This window comes from Scophthalmus maximus, chromosome 3 (genome assembly GCF_022379125.1).
Source record: "Scophthalmus maximus strain ysfricsl-2021 chromosome 3, ASM2237912v1, whole genome shotgun sequence".
In the NCBI taxonomy this organism is placed as follows: Eukaryota; Metazoa; Chordata; class Actinopteri; order Pleuronectiformes; family Scophthalmidae; genus Scophthalmus; species Scophthalmus maximus.
The window spans coordinates 5,563,302-5,576,838 of record NC_061517.1 but is presented as its reverse complement, the minus strand read 5'-3'; the positions used below and the strand labels follow the sequence as shown (position 1 = coordinate 5,576,838).

General features: G+C 42.7%; 2 protein-coding genes and 1 long non-coding RNA gene across 3 annotated transcripts in view; 1 reads left to right on the top strand and 2 right to left on the bottom strand.

Moving 5' to 3' along the window:
• The window catches only part of spryd3 (SPRY domain containing 3), a 57,641-nt gene extending 55,798 nt beyond the window's left edge, over positions 1-1,843 (bottom strand). The window contains exon 1 of the mRNA XM_035645320.2: positions 1,714-1,843. The gene's annotated coding sequence lies outside the window, so the exon portion shown is untranslated. The remainder of the gene's footprint in view (positions 1-1,713) is intronic.
• A 3,682-nt stretch (positions 1,844-5,525) lies between these two features.
• Positions 5,526-10,066, top strand: igfbp6b (insulin-like growth factor binding protein 6b). Its single transcript, XM_035645338.2, has 4 exons — positions 5,526-6,162; positions 7,115-7,149; positions 7,969-8,088; positions 8,491-10,066. The coding sequence occupies exons 1-4, from the start codon at positions 5,826-5,828 to the stop codon at positions 8,602-8,604; spliced, it is 606 nt and encodes a 201-aa protein (XP_035501231.1). The 5' UTR covers positions 5,526-5,825; the 3' UTR covers positions 8,605-10,066.
• LOC124849871 lies at positions 9,785-13,494 on the bottom strand. The gene is made up of 2 exons (XR_007030429.1): positions 12,701-13,494; positions 9,785-12,455 (listed from the first exon to the last, which is right to left on the bottom strand). It is a non-coding gene; the product is annotated as an uncharacterized LOC124849871 (long non-coding RNA).
• Positions 13,495-13,537: the final 43 nt, after the last annotated feature.

Here is a 13,537-nt window from a genome sequence, read left to right as displayed (position 1 = left end):
TATTCCTACAATGGAACAATGGATATTTCAAAGGCTCAATGTTCAGTTTTCATAAGCAAGTATTTACAAACCAGTATGTGAATGAATGTGGTATAGAAGTAGTTTACGGCACACTAGATAAATGTTACTACCGCTATACTATGGCTGCAACAATGAGTCAGAAAATTAATCAGCAAAAAATACGATGATAGTCTCACCGTCAAAAGTAATTTCTTAAGCATTTGCTTAACTTCTCTGGTTCCATACTCTCAAATGTAATAACTTTTTGGCTTCTAATCCAAACAACTAAACTGTCTTTGGCTTATGGACTATTGGTCTAACAAAACAAGAACATAAAAACATTTTAAGACGTGGCCTGTGGGAAACTGTGATGGGCATGTTCTGCCAAATGATTAAATGTGTTAAAAAAAATTGTACAATTGGTAATCAAAAATTTGTATTATCGTTGTAGCTCTACTTAATTCATTGCTAACATAACTAGTTTTTTTTTCTTTTTTACACTATAATGTTCTGAGCCAGTTTCTTTAAGGAAGGAGTAAAATGAACATTAACATACTGCCAGGGTCATAAAGAACAATCTTCAGAGATAAGAAGAACAAGGATTCCTACAACCGATGGATCAGGCCACTACAGATCCCCAAGCTCAACATCGTGGAGTTAGGGATAACATGAAGAGACAAGACAACACCGAGGCAGACTTAAATCCGCAGGGGAACTGTGACAATTTTGACATGAAAAGAAGTCATGAAAAGCTGCGAACAACAATACTACTGTTGGTTTACAAAACACAGAATGGTTTCGGGCTAAAACACATTTCTGACCTGCAGCTCAGACTTCTAGGATCACCTGGGGCATATCTGCTTATGGTCCCCAAGGTCAAAACTAATCATGGTAAAGCAGCATTTACAGTTTATGCTCCATATATCTGGGTAGAGATTTACTTTACGTGCCAATGGAATGAGTCAAACACACACACACACACACACACACACACACACACACACAAGGAGGAAGCTACCATAAACAAATGAATACTTATTCTATGAAGTATTGCATTTTCATTTAATACTTATGTCGGCACTATGCACAGCTTGCTCCCTCGTTTACAATTTCAGAAACTGGCTCGCACACAGATATTTTATGATGTTTGTTGCAGCATTATGTATATTTAATATGATATATCTTGGCTGGTCCTGCTTGTTTTTGCCGCACGTCCACGTGTTGTATCTTCCTGAACATTGTCACTGTGAGTCACAAGAAGAAACTGTGTAGAAGAGCCGGGTTCCTTGTCCAGTCCAACATTAAAACAGATGAGAGTCATTGAGATGTGAGTCATTGAAGTGGGCGTGCCAATGTTTACATTCCGCTGACGCTGTCAAGGTTCGCAAGCTAGCGACTCAAACGAAACGTGCTAACACCGAAGATCGTTTACGATCTAGCACGGATGTACAGGCAGCTAAATGCTTCCCATTTAGTTGACGATGGTTCTCCGCTCAGTGTTGAATCAAACAACATTTCAAATCGGCGAGTAGCAACCGGCCTTATGGCGACGAGGGGGTGAGTTTTGTCGCTGAGCGCGACAGGGGTTAGCATCCATATTGGCTAATTTGATAGCTTCTTCTCTTCAACATCGGACCCGGTCCTTAGCACGGGACGACAGGTCATTTCTAAAATTGGCGAAAGGGACAGAGATGTATTGCAGGTGCCACTTACCTGTTATCGAGCCGGCTAACGAGACAGAAACTCACTTTGGTCCATCAGTCCGGTAGCGCCGCATCAAAACTTTACCAACTAGAGTTCGGCGCCTCTCAGTGACGTCACGCCCGCGTTGCCGCACTAGCGAATCACAGCGAGGGTTTGAGAAATGGCGACAAGAATCCAGCCAACCATGTCGCTCGCGTGCTGCGTGTGTGTGTGTGTCAGAGAGAGCGAGAGAGAGAGAGAGAGAGAGAGAGAGAGAGAGAGACCAATTTCAGACTAGTTAATTGGGGACAGCATGTACAATGTGGGACAAAAGCCATGTCCCCACTTGGAAAAATGCTGACTTTTGGGTCAGTGTCTATGGTAAGTTTAGAGCTGGATTAGGTTTTAGTTTAAGGTTACATGTTTGTTTAAGTATAGGATATGGTTACAGTAGGTCTTTAGGTGAAGGTTACAGGTGTGATTAGGTTGAGGATATGGTGAGGTTTAGGGCCCAGTGCTGTCTAATGAGAGTCGCAACAACGGAAGTCCAGAATGCAGACTTCAGATAGTTTTCCCAGAAGTTCTTGGCGCGCAATTGGATTCCATTATTCAGAGTGACGCGATTTTTGGTAATTAGTAGTCAATACATGTTTAGATTTACAATATTGTAGACTGACATGCCTATGTAGTTAGTCAATAATATGTCAGTTTTTCAAATCATAAATAATCATAAATCATAATGCTTTAATGCGCATGTAGATTTGATTCAGATGTGCTGATAATGTACAATCTGATTATTTAAACGTCTTACCCTTCATAAGTGCAACACAGAGGGTCCATTGATCCATTCTGCTGCTACTCTAATGCCCTGCTGCTCACTGCTGGGGGGAAAAAAAGGTCTCTCATTAGACGGCACTGGGTTTATGTTAAGGGTTAGGGGTTTGTTTAGGTTAAGGCTGCAGTTTAGGTCAAAGTCGAGGGTAAGTTTAGAGAGAGGTTCAGTCCTCAGGACAAGAATGGAAGCCAGTGCTCTGAAGTGGTGACTTTGGGTCTTACTTGCCACATGTACCCACATTTAATGTTTAGTCTTTACAGCGACGAACCACATTAATGATAAATATTAACTGGGTCTCACCATGATGAAATCCTGTGGCAAGAGTACCAGCCATTCTATAGACCAACTTCTGTCGTTGTCACTGTGTCTGCTGAGTATCACAGTGCAACCTGTATTCATTCACCTGACAGTGTCTCATGATTTGGAACTGACGTATTACTATCAAAAGCCTTCAAGTAGGCAGGTGGCAGAGTGTCCACCAGCAGAGGAAGTTTTCAGATCCTTTACTTGAGTAAGAGTACTCTTATTGTAAATATATATATATATATATATAATATTTCCCTCTAAACTGTAATGGAGTAAATGTATAAAGTGAAGTAAAGGAACTTTATTGTACTAGTAGGGTCCCATCACAGGGTCAGTGAGGTGTCTGGCTGCTGTGTCGAAAGCAGAAGTGGCGAAAGCAGAGACTCTCTGAACCAGCTGTGACAGACCTGAGCCGGGGAAGAGGAACAAAGTGAGGAAGAAATTGTGTGGCTGCCCGGAGGAGGAAAAATGAACAATCCAGGGCAGTGTGGAAAAGAGAGCCCCCGTTGGTCTGGCGTGGGCCTTGGAACATTCTCCTGATGTGTGGAAACGGACCGAGTGCTGCAGCTCCCGAGCTCATGCGAAGGCGAGACGGCAGGTGATTTCTGCTCTCGTTGCCAAGACGAATCAGAGCAACAGGCTGCTGATGGCGAGGCGGGTTTGGGCCTGAAGCAGTCAGTCTTGAATTCCAGCCAGTACACGCCATTGGGTATGTTTGTTTCCTCTGTCAAGTCATGTCCTATAGCAGGTGACACAGTGCCAGGCAAACTGGGTGCATGTCATATAGGGCTACAACTAGGAGTTTTTGTCATTATCAATGGCAATGACTTTGCTAACACGTGAAACGAAGAAGTGACATAAAATTTGACAAATTATGGCATTAGACAACCAGGAACCATCAAAAGTCTTCTTTCAATCATATATTTGACTAACTGACTAAGTTAGTCACATGCTGTATACACAAAGTAGTGTTACAGGTAGATATCATCATCAGTTCAAGTCACCATTGCTAGGTTAATATCCTAATATCCACAATGCTATTTGTGCTTCATGAAAATTCCCTGTTTGGTTTTGAGTCTAGTTACATCCGACCACAGAGCACCGGTGGCAGCAAGGGCCAAGCCAGATAACACTGGAGACAATGGGCCGCTAGATAAGAGAGGAATTCATTCCTCAGCACTCTACCTACTGCCAGACTCCATCAGCCATCTTCAAGCTGCTATCAATTTCAGGTTTTTTTACATGTACTGTTATTACAGTATACATCACTGTGCTTCAAAGTAAATATGAGCATTTGCACATCCATCGTGTTCTGTGTGGACAGTATGGGTACCATAACTTACAATAACTAAAATATTTTACTCAAATTGAATCACGGATACCTCAAATTGTTTACTGGGATTATGATATAAGAAACCTTTATTCATACCTAAAAGTAGTCCATCAAATAATCACTAAAAGGCAAGTGCATAAAAGTACATTCAGACTTAAGTATTTTAACAACAATGGCTTGTGTCTGTCTTAAAAAGTAAAACAAAATGACAACATTTAAATATGCCAGATAGCCTGCATGAATTAGAATACCTTACAGAAATGTGCATTATAATACCAAGTGTTGCATGTGTGTGTCTGTCTTTGTGTGTGTGTGTGTGTGTGTGTGTGTGTGTGTGTGTGTGTGTGTGTGTGTGTGTGTGTGTGTGTGTGTGTGTGTGTGTGGCGAAGGGCTCAGCTGTGATCTTTTGAAGATGGCACCCGTGTATAGAAAATCCTAACTGGCTGAGTGGAGCGATGGATTGCATTATTAGCAGCTTGGCTCCGGCCGGTCAACGTGCATTCCTGCAAAAGTAAGTCGTCCTCCACGTCCTAATTATCCAGATGATTACTCTTGCAAGTCAAACGCCTGGCCAGCGGCCGCCTCCACTGCCCTCGCACTTCACCATGTGATGTGGTCCACAAAGTCAAGTAATATCTGATATAGCCGCTGAAATGTAATCTAAAAGCTGACTGGCTTATTAAGGACTAGATTAGCCCTTTTGCAGAGGCAGTGCATTGCGCGTCTGACACAGCGGCGGTTTGATTAAGCTGAGGCACAGTTTTAGTTGATATGTCAAGTAATGGCACACCAGTGTGTCACACATCCAACTCGTCACTTCAGTTTTCTCGAAACTTTGACCTATGTGACAAAGAAAGTGTGTCTTGGGTGTGGAACGCAGCTCGAGCATCAGGAATACGATTCTTTGTCGTGACCTCGTACAGAATTCAAGTAAGGGGAAAACACAAATGACATTGCAGTGGCAACGCTGATGGAGGGCACATATACATTTGTTGTTGTTGCCATGGCGAACAGTATGCCACAAAGGTCTCTGACATTGGAAAGAAAGTGCAAAATATCCGAACATGGCAACTCCTCTTAATGCACGTGTAGTGTTGAGCATAAGTGTAAGAAGGAGGGCTAGATGTACTGTATGTGTGAGTATATAACAGGAAAGGGTGGGGAGAGTTTGATAATTTCTGAAAGGAACATAATCCACCCCCCACTTGCTCTCTCCCTCCCTGCCACCTCCCTCCCTCTCTCTCTCTCTCTCTTTCTCTCTCTGTCTTTCTCTCTGAGTCCCAGCCCCTGAAGGTGTCATAACTGTGCTCTCTCTCTCTCTCTCTCTCTCTCTCTCTCTCTCTCTCTCTCTCTCTCTCTCTCTCTCTCTCTCTCTCACTCACTTACTCACTCACTCTCTATCACCGCCTTTCAAATCTTTAAAAGCTGGTGCTTTGCTGTGTCTCTCTCGATCTCCATTTGTCTCCTCTGGCACTGCAGGGGACTGAACCGGCAAAGCACCAAGGAAGGCTACTGTATAGGAACCAGAGGAAGACTGAGGGAAGGCGAGGGAGAGAGAGAGAGAGAGAGAGAGAGAGAGGGACAGAGAAATATACATCCAGAAATAGCATCAGCCACATTGAACTGACAGAGAGTGACAGTGTGAGGAACCTGAGACCTGGACAGAAAATGCCTATCCTTTCTAACTTAACAACCATTGTTTTGTTGCTGATTGCTCACTGCGGATCATGGAGCGTGGCGAACCGCTTGGGGCCCTTCAAGGTCTGCCCCTCCTGCAGGGATCCACTGGGGGCAGGTCGGCCCCCCAGGGACCATAATGTTGCCGGCAGCACGTCGGTGTTGGCCCAGGGGGAGCCCTGTGGCGTGTACACTCTGAGCTGTGCCAAGGGGCTCCGCTGTGTTCCCCCGCCACGGGAGCACAGCCCCCTCCAGGCTCTGTTGCAGGGACGGGGCATTTGCGCCAAGCACAGCAGGACTGGTCCCACTGAGAGGCCCCCCCCCACAGGTAAGATACTGTACATGTACACACACACTCACACATGCATGGAATCACATATGCACACGCACATGCATGCACCTACAGATGCACATGCATGGAAACTGCAGGTAGCCTTGAAATGCACAGTGGTTTGTTGCGGATGTTGTCACGGTCGCCACACATAATTATGTATAAAGTGTGTCGCCTGTATATCTGTAGATTGCATGTGATGCTGTGTCACTCACCAACCAACAGTTAGTGTGTGTGTGTGTGTGTGTGTGTGTGTGTGACATTTAAGCCTGGATGCATTTTGTGCACCACAGATGCATCTACAAACCTTCACAATTCAGGCCTGCTCTGCAGAGGCTCTGGAGTCACTGTGATACAAAAATGTAATTTATCTTCACATCCCTGTTGTTAATCAGACAAATGATGGAAAAATCCCTTAAAACCTAGTGGTTATTTCTGAATAGCATTCAGCGAGCAACAGAGTTTAAGTTAAGATGCACGTACTTGTATATATATTTATATCGCATATATTTATATATGTGATTTGTACAAAGTCATTTTATCCGTCCATTTCAATGACCGGGTGCATGACAGTGACCTGTACGACAAGCCGCGCTCTCGGTGGAGAATTTTTGGAATGAATGTGAAAGTGTCACAGTGTCACCTACATCCCGATCAAGCTGCTTTTCATTGCAGTGATCCCCATCTACTGTTCAAACGGAGATACTGCGATTAACTGTCTGAAAAAGGACATACTGGTGGAAATTAGGTCTCTCAATGACCAACCCCGGATAGATCTCCTCTGTGTGGCTGCTTGGAAATGTCTTGTGCAAAAGAAAAAGATACAAAGATATATATAACACGGTCCAAATATTTTATTGTAAAATGTGACATTGGATGTGGTTGATGATGTTAATGGCTAAGATGGTTTAATGTCACATTCTCATGCCGGTGTGTCGTTTCCTCTCAGGTCCACATCCCTCACACGGTGGTGACATTGAAAAAGTAAGTTCATGCTCTTATTTTAAAAGTCTTTTAATAAAAAGAGCTAATGGGTCTTTACCAGAACGGGGCGTATGAAGCATTATTTATTGCAATCTACAATCTGTCTGTAATCTAATCTTGTTAGTAAATCTGTGAACAAGATGAAATGTGATGGAAAGGGTTGTGTCTCGAGCTGCATTGCCTGATAGAGAGTTTTTAAACCATAGATGCTCTGCTGTTTTGGGGTGTTGCAGTGGCATGTACACACACCGCTCTAAAGCCATGCATTATGGTGCATGATGTGTGCGCTGCTATGCGGCAGAACTAATTGAGCACGGTGTGAATCGGGAAAGTTTCGAGTCTGTCGCTGCCGCTACGGATTTTTTTCTTTTTCTTCTTTTCCTTCTTACTTTGCAAGCCGGCTGATCTGCAGCATCTGAACTAAAATGTGTGTGTGTGTGTGTGTGTTTGTGTGTGTCATCGCGGGGAAAGACAATAGTCACACACAAATGTTCGAGAAGTGACACAAAAAAACGCACAGTCACTTCATTCAGTGACCTGAAAAGCCAAAGCATTGTGTAACAATATGGTTATATAATGTTACACAATATGGGACATCTTATATATGTATATGCATATCTATGTATATTCCCTGCTTCTGGCGCTTTTGCTGCATCACAGTGGTTAATCCTTTGTGATTCACATCGGCATATTGTGTGATTAAAGAGGATTTCTGCCAACACAATCACCTGGGGGGGTGGACACTCTATAGACTGAGACAGGTCGTCTATCTTTGCCTCTGGTGATGTTTGAAGTCACACTCTGCGTTGCTGTTTTCAGGCACCGTGCCGCAAGCTGCTCAATAGTGTCCTGAGGGGTCTCGAGCTGACAATCTTCCAGTCTGACCGCGACATCTATATACCCAACTGTGACACTCGTGGCTTCTACAGGAAAAAGCAGGTAGAGTATTTACAGTCACCTCAATCATCATGAGACGTCATATACTGGAACTTTATTGGCTGTCAGATCTAATGTGATGTAAAAAAAAAAATTAAAAAATGTGTGTTTGCTGCACTGACCTGGTGTCACTGTACATGTTTCTGAGTGTCAGAGCTGCACTCGACTGCAGATTTCGAGTTCGGTGCGTCCAGAGATTTGTCTGTGACCATACGGGGCTGAGAATAACTGACACTTCTCCCAGTGAGCCGCTCAGCAGTGGGCACAGAGAATCAGTTCTGCGCTATGATGACATATCATTTTCTCTCTCTTCCTCTCTCACCACCTTTCCCGGCTCTCCCCGCTCAATCTCCGCCCTCCTTTCCCTTTTCAAAATCTCCCTCTCTGTCTTTGAATCGCACACAGTGCCGCTCCTCCAAGGGCATGCAGCGTGGCCATTGCTGGTGCGTGGACGAGCTCGGTACGCCCGTGCCCTCACGTGCCAGCGAAGATGGCACTTTACCATGCGATGGGGAGTGAGGGATGAGTCTGTCCTATTGCTCTGAGCCTGGTGGAGGAGGAGGAGGAGGAGGAGGAGGAGGAGGAGGTGGTGGAGCAGCAGGAGCACAGGGAGAGGGGGTGGCTTTAGCTTGTGCTAGACACTGCCTAGACAGGAGGTAGCAGGGATAAACCACTTCCTATGGAAAATCCACACCGGTTAACGTACATGTCCTCTCTAGAAGCAAGACACACACACAACCACACACACTCAGTCACAGCAACAAATAACATCTGCCTGAATGTTCAACAGTTGCAGCAACGTCCTCTGCGTCGTCCGGTGACATGCTGCATGCTCACATTAATGCTCCGTGAACTGCCTCAGTGATCCAAGCGGTGTTACTCAGAATGATCTCTATATTCCCTGGCTCTTGTCCCGGCTTTCTGGTAGATTTTCGTTTTCATTCTTACTTTGGGATAGCTGACACTGCCTGTGTTTGTTCTGATCTCAGTGGGCTGAAATACTGTTACGCAGGTGATGTGACACAGATGTTTGAAAAATTGTGTCTCCCTCACCATCCTCTCTCCCTCTCTCCAAAGATACACTGATATCAACGTACCTAATTGACAGAATTTTTCTTTTCTATTAATTTATTTTTTAGTATGTATTTCCATCAAGTACTGCTTGAAACTTACAATATCTTATATATGTATATGTAAAGTCAGAAAACATAGTCATAAGAATATGATCCTGGATGCTTCTGTTCATTTTATTTGTCAAAATGGCATTCTGACTGCTTAATAGTTGATTGTTTGTACATATGTTGGAACATTTTGTGGTCGACTGTGTGTTCTGAAGTGGCAGACGAAAAGCTTACGGCTGTTACCCTTTTCAAAAAGTTGTAAGGCATATTTTTATACACGTCAATATAATATTTTATATATGAATTGTTGGTTTATTTAATGAACTACAGTACAATGCCATGTATTTTTATATTGTCAGCAGTTTTTTTTTATTTAAAGACAGAGATTATTTTATTTCATGTTAGTGGAAGTGTCCTGCTTCAGAGGCACCTTCATGGCAAAACTTCACTTCACATTCACCAGAGCTCTATTCTATTAACTGCTGTACATCTTATGGTTATAGCTCATGTTTTTAATTTCCTTTTTAATTTATGCTTTGTTTATTTTAAGAATTGAGAATGTCCACATTACTATTGTGTTTTATTTTGGCACATCATACAATAAATTCAGATTTCAATAGAGGGGGGAAAAAATGATCAAATTTGTTATTGTTATAGTATGTCTTTCCCGAGTCCTTGCAAAATTGTGTGCTATTAAAGTGTGATTAGAGTTTATCTATTTCTGACCAATCTTGTTGTGCCAATGTGTGTGCCGTGATGATAGGTCCGTGCACAAATGACCTTAAGATTTACAAATATGAAAATGAAACATGATGATAATAAAAATGGAGAAGAATAAAACATATATTAATATAACAACAGGTGTTGAGTGTGTTTTTCAGTGAAATGTGAGATAAACATTGGGATTGAATATTTCTAAGAGATTTGAATGATGATGAAGATGAAGATGCTGTTATTGATGACAACAAAGGGAGGCAGGAAAAAGATTGGAATGTTACAAAGATTTCTGTTATTTACTATCAGGAGCCTCTGTAAGACTAAAAATCTATTTTTGAAGAGTGTGATAACGTCAGTAAACATTTCCCTGAAGAGTTTATGGTTGAATTCCTCAATACATCATGATGTTCATTTAGAAAATGATGGTGTCATTTAGAGAAGCGTGGTTATGCGTGATTGACGGCTGGTCCGTTCAATCGGTGCATGGTTGCAGGTGTAGGTGCGCGTGCAGTGGACAAGCTCTGTTAGACCACAGCCCCAATTCCATGTCCAGTTTAAAAAAACAACAAAACAAAACCGGTTCAACTCGTCGCCTTCTGATGGCATCACCGTAGCATCCAGTCTGCCCTGCAGAGGTTTCTGCTCAGATGCCATAGTATTACCTCTTTGTCTTGTAAACACAAAGATAGCTGATGCTCTTGGCAAGTGATGACCATCACCAAGTCCTGACCATCTCCACCACCTGGTTCAATATGAAACCACACCGAGAAAACGTACATACAGCACCTTCAAAACAATAGGAGCTACCACGAAGAGCTAGAGTCTGCAGTCATGCCAGAAGCTCCGGGAGGCTGTAGCAGAGCTAAATACAAGCATTAGTGTGGATTCATCATGTGGTTCCAGTGTGGAGCAGGTTCATTGAGGAGTTGTTTTAGAACTTGACGGAGATGAAAATCACATTAGTAGTTTGGATATCTGCACCATTTTCATCACATGACACTCCATCCAGTTGCTGTCAATACATTTCACCAAAAACCAACAAAACAATGGTTCTTAACTTTAAAAAAAAGACACTTCGTGATCAAATGTCAGAGAGGCAGACCTAGTTTCAAAACCAGAAACCAGAATTAGTTTTAGTTGCTATAGCGCTGAAATGAGAAAAGGTGTTCAAGAACAAACTATCTTGTTAATGTGATACAGTTTGCTCCATCAGTTTTGTAAAAACTTCTTCGTCTCAGCCACCTTACACAATCGCACCCCGGCACAGTCACTCCTGAAGCCCCAGCAACCTCGTTCAGCGAAAAGGAGAAAAGTATGATGAATGATGGTTCCTCTGAATCATATGAAGCATATTACTGATTCGAAGAGCCCAATTGGTTTGAGGCTTTGTGCTCATATCCATTTGCTGTGCCTGTGAGAAACCCCTCTGTAGTCACAGTAACCATTTTCCAGCAGTGAAACTGAAATTACACATTAGAGCACATTAGAGTCATGCTGCTTTTTTGCCATTACCAGGCACATAAAGGATCATTCTCTCCCTCTTCTCCACACAGGGACTTAACACATGCCTGTTTCCAAGGTAACAGCATAGAATATCCCATTTGTCCATGCATAATATGAAATTAAGGCCTCGTAGAAAACGAAGGAGGAAGCATGATCCTTTGTAGAATCACACCAACACACGTCCTACTTCTCCATCTAGGGTGGTTGCGTTCGCTGTTGTGCGAGGTTCTTTTCACCTCTTTGAGCAGATGAAGCCACTGATATGTCTGTTGTGTATAAACACAGTTTTTCTATAGCTCAATTAAAACTATGAAATTGTGATCTGAGTAAAGAGAGCGTATTTGTATTCCAAAATTCAATGTTCAAATGTTCACTCGAGAGTCTCAGATGCACATGGATCGAAGTGACTCACTTCTCTGGGTCAAATTTGAGAAAAGGTCCAAATGTTAAAGCTCATAATTGGCAGAAACTGTGACTTATTGTCATATATTTCTGTGACGCTTGGTCTCTATAACATCAAGTAAAGTGCCTGGGACCAATGATCCTGCACTTCCTCTTAAGAGATGTTTCCGATATTTAAATTCTGGTTATTCATTTGTTTATTAGGGAAAAGATGTCAAGTAACATAATGTAAAGAGGTCAGATTTAGCCAAAAGGTAAATTTGCAGAGTTTAATATATGAAAACAAATCCATCCATCCATCCATTATCTACACCACTTATGAAGCCAATCCCAGCTGACATTGCGTGAGGTGGAGTTCACTCTGAACAGGTCGACAACATATCACAGAGTCAACATGCAAAGATTGATAACCATTCACGCTCACATTTGCACCTGCGGGCAGTTTCCATTGAACTTAAGATGCATGTCGTTGGACTATGGGAGGAAGCCGGAGTGCCTTAGGAATCCCACACAGACACGGGGAGAACTCCTCATGGAAAGCCTCGTCTGGCCTTCAGGTTTAAACCCAGAACATCCTTCTTGTTGTGAGGTGACAGTGTTAACTACTGCTGCTGCCCTTTACAAAAACTGAAAAGAATTGAGAACATGTCAGAAACACACAGCGCACTGCTTAACTAGATTAGTCAACGGATTCCTGTTTAATTCGTCGTACAAGCATTGTTTTAAGATTTATCTTGGGCCAGTGTTTGATGACACTGTGGAGTGTGGGGGTTTATATCTCAGTCACATAAAATTATTGTGGCTTTTTCTTGATTAACACCCCTGCGGCAAAAAGCTTGTTTTTGCTGACCTCCAGTGGTTCAACTTCTCACCTTGCTGCAGTGATGTACATGTCAGTACAGGTGTACCCCAGGACATCATGACATTCCTGTTGGTTTGGGTTACAGGTTTAACAAAACACTGTTCTTCTGACCACACCCAGCTACACAATCAGCAGTGGTGAAACATTTGACGTTAATGTTTGAATTCTCATCTCATCACCTAATAAAAAAAATGATACATAACATTGATTTATTAGCTGACTCACAAGTTGATCAGCTCCATGGAAGTCATCAATGTTTCTTTGATGCCAAAGCTGGAGCATATAAAACTGTGGGAAATCTCTATTTTTTCTGCAGGTCACCAGTGAAACACAGTTTCCCTCAAAGTCGGATGCTGCCACTTTGTTTTGGGGTCTTTCTGCCCCCTAGAGGAAAAAACACCTCTTTGGGCGAACATAGTGTAAACTTATCACACATTAATGTGCATCATCATCATCATAATACTTATTATTGTTGTTGTAATTATTACTGTATAATTTTACATCTTCAGTCTCGCAACCAAAATATTCAAATACAGGGATAAAAATAATTTGAATTCTTTGGTTGAACTGCAAATTGATTTGGAGAAATAAGTATATGGTGTTTTTTTAGACGGTCAAAAGCCTAAAAGTTTGTCAACAAGTTTTCTTAGTTTTACCGAAAATAGAGAGCTGGTATTTCCGACTGTGCGTCTTAACGTGAACGCCCCGTGAACCTGAGCTGCACCACCCACCTGAGGTCACCTGGTGCAGTTCTGTCGTTTCAATTGGTCTCCTCACCTGTCAATCATGAACTCCACCACGTGGTTTATAAAAACACGGGTGGGCTCGGCGGGGCGGCGCGCTGTCA

What these genes read in the sequence shown, in the direction of transcription:
- igfbp6b (XM_035645338.2), top strand. Translation starts at nt 5,826, where the DNA reads ATGCCTATCCTTTCTAACTTAACAACCATTGTTTTGTTGCTGATTGCT. An exon ending in TGAGAGGCCCCCCCCCACAG is followed by an intron (nt 6,163 to 7,114) that starts GTAAGATACTGT and finishes GTTTCCTCTCAG; the next exon opens with GTCCACATCCCTCACACGGT. An exon ending in GCTTCTACAGGAAAAAGCAG is followed by an intron (nt 8,089 to 8,490) that starts GTAGAGTATTTA and finishes AATCGCACACAG; the next exon opens with TGCCGCTCCTCCAAGGGCAT.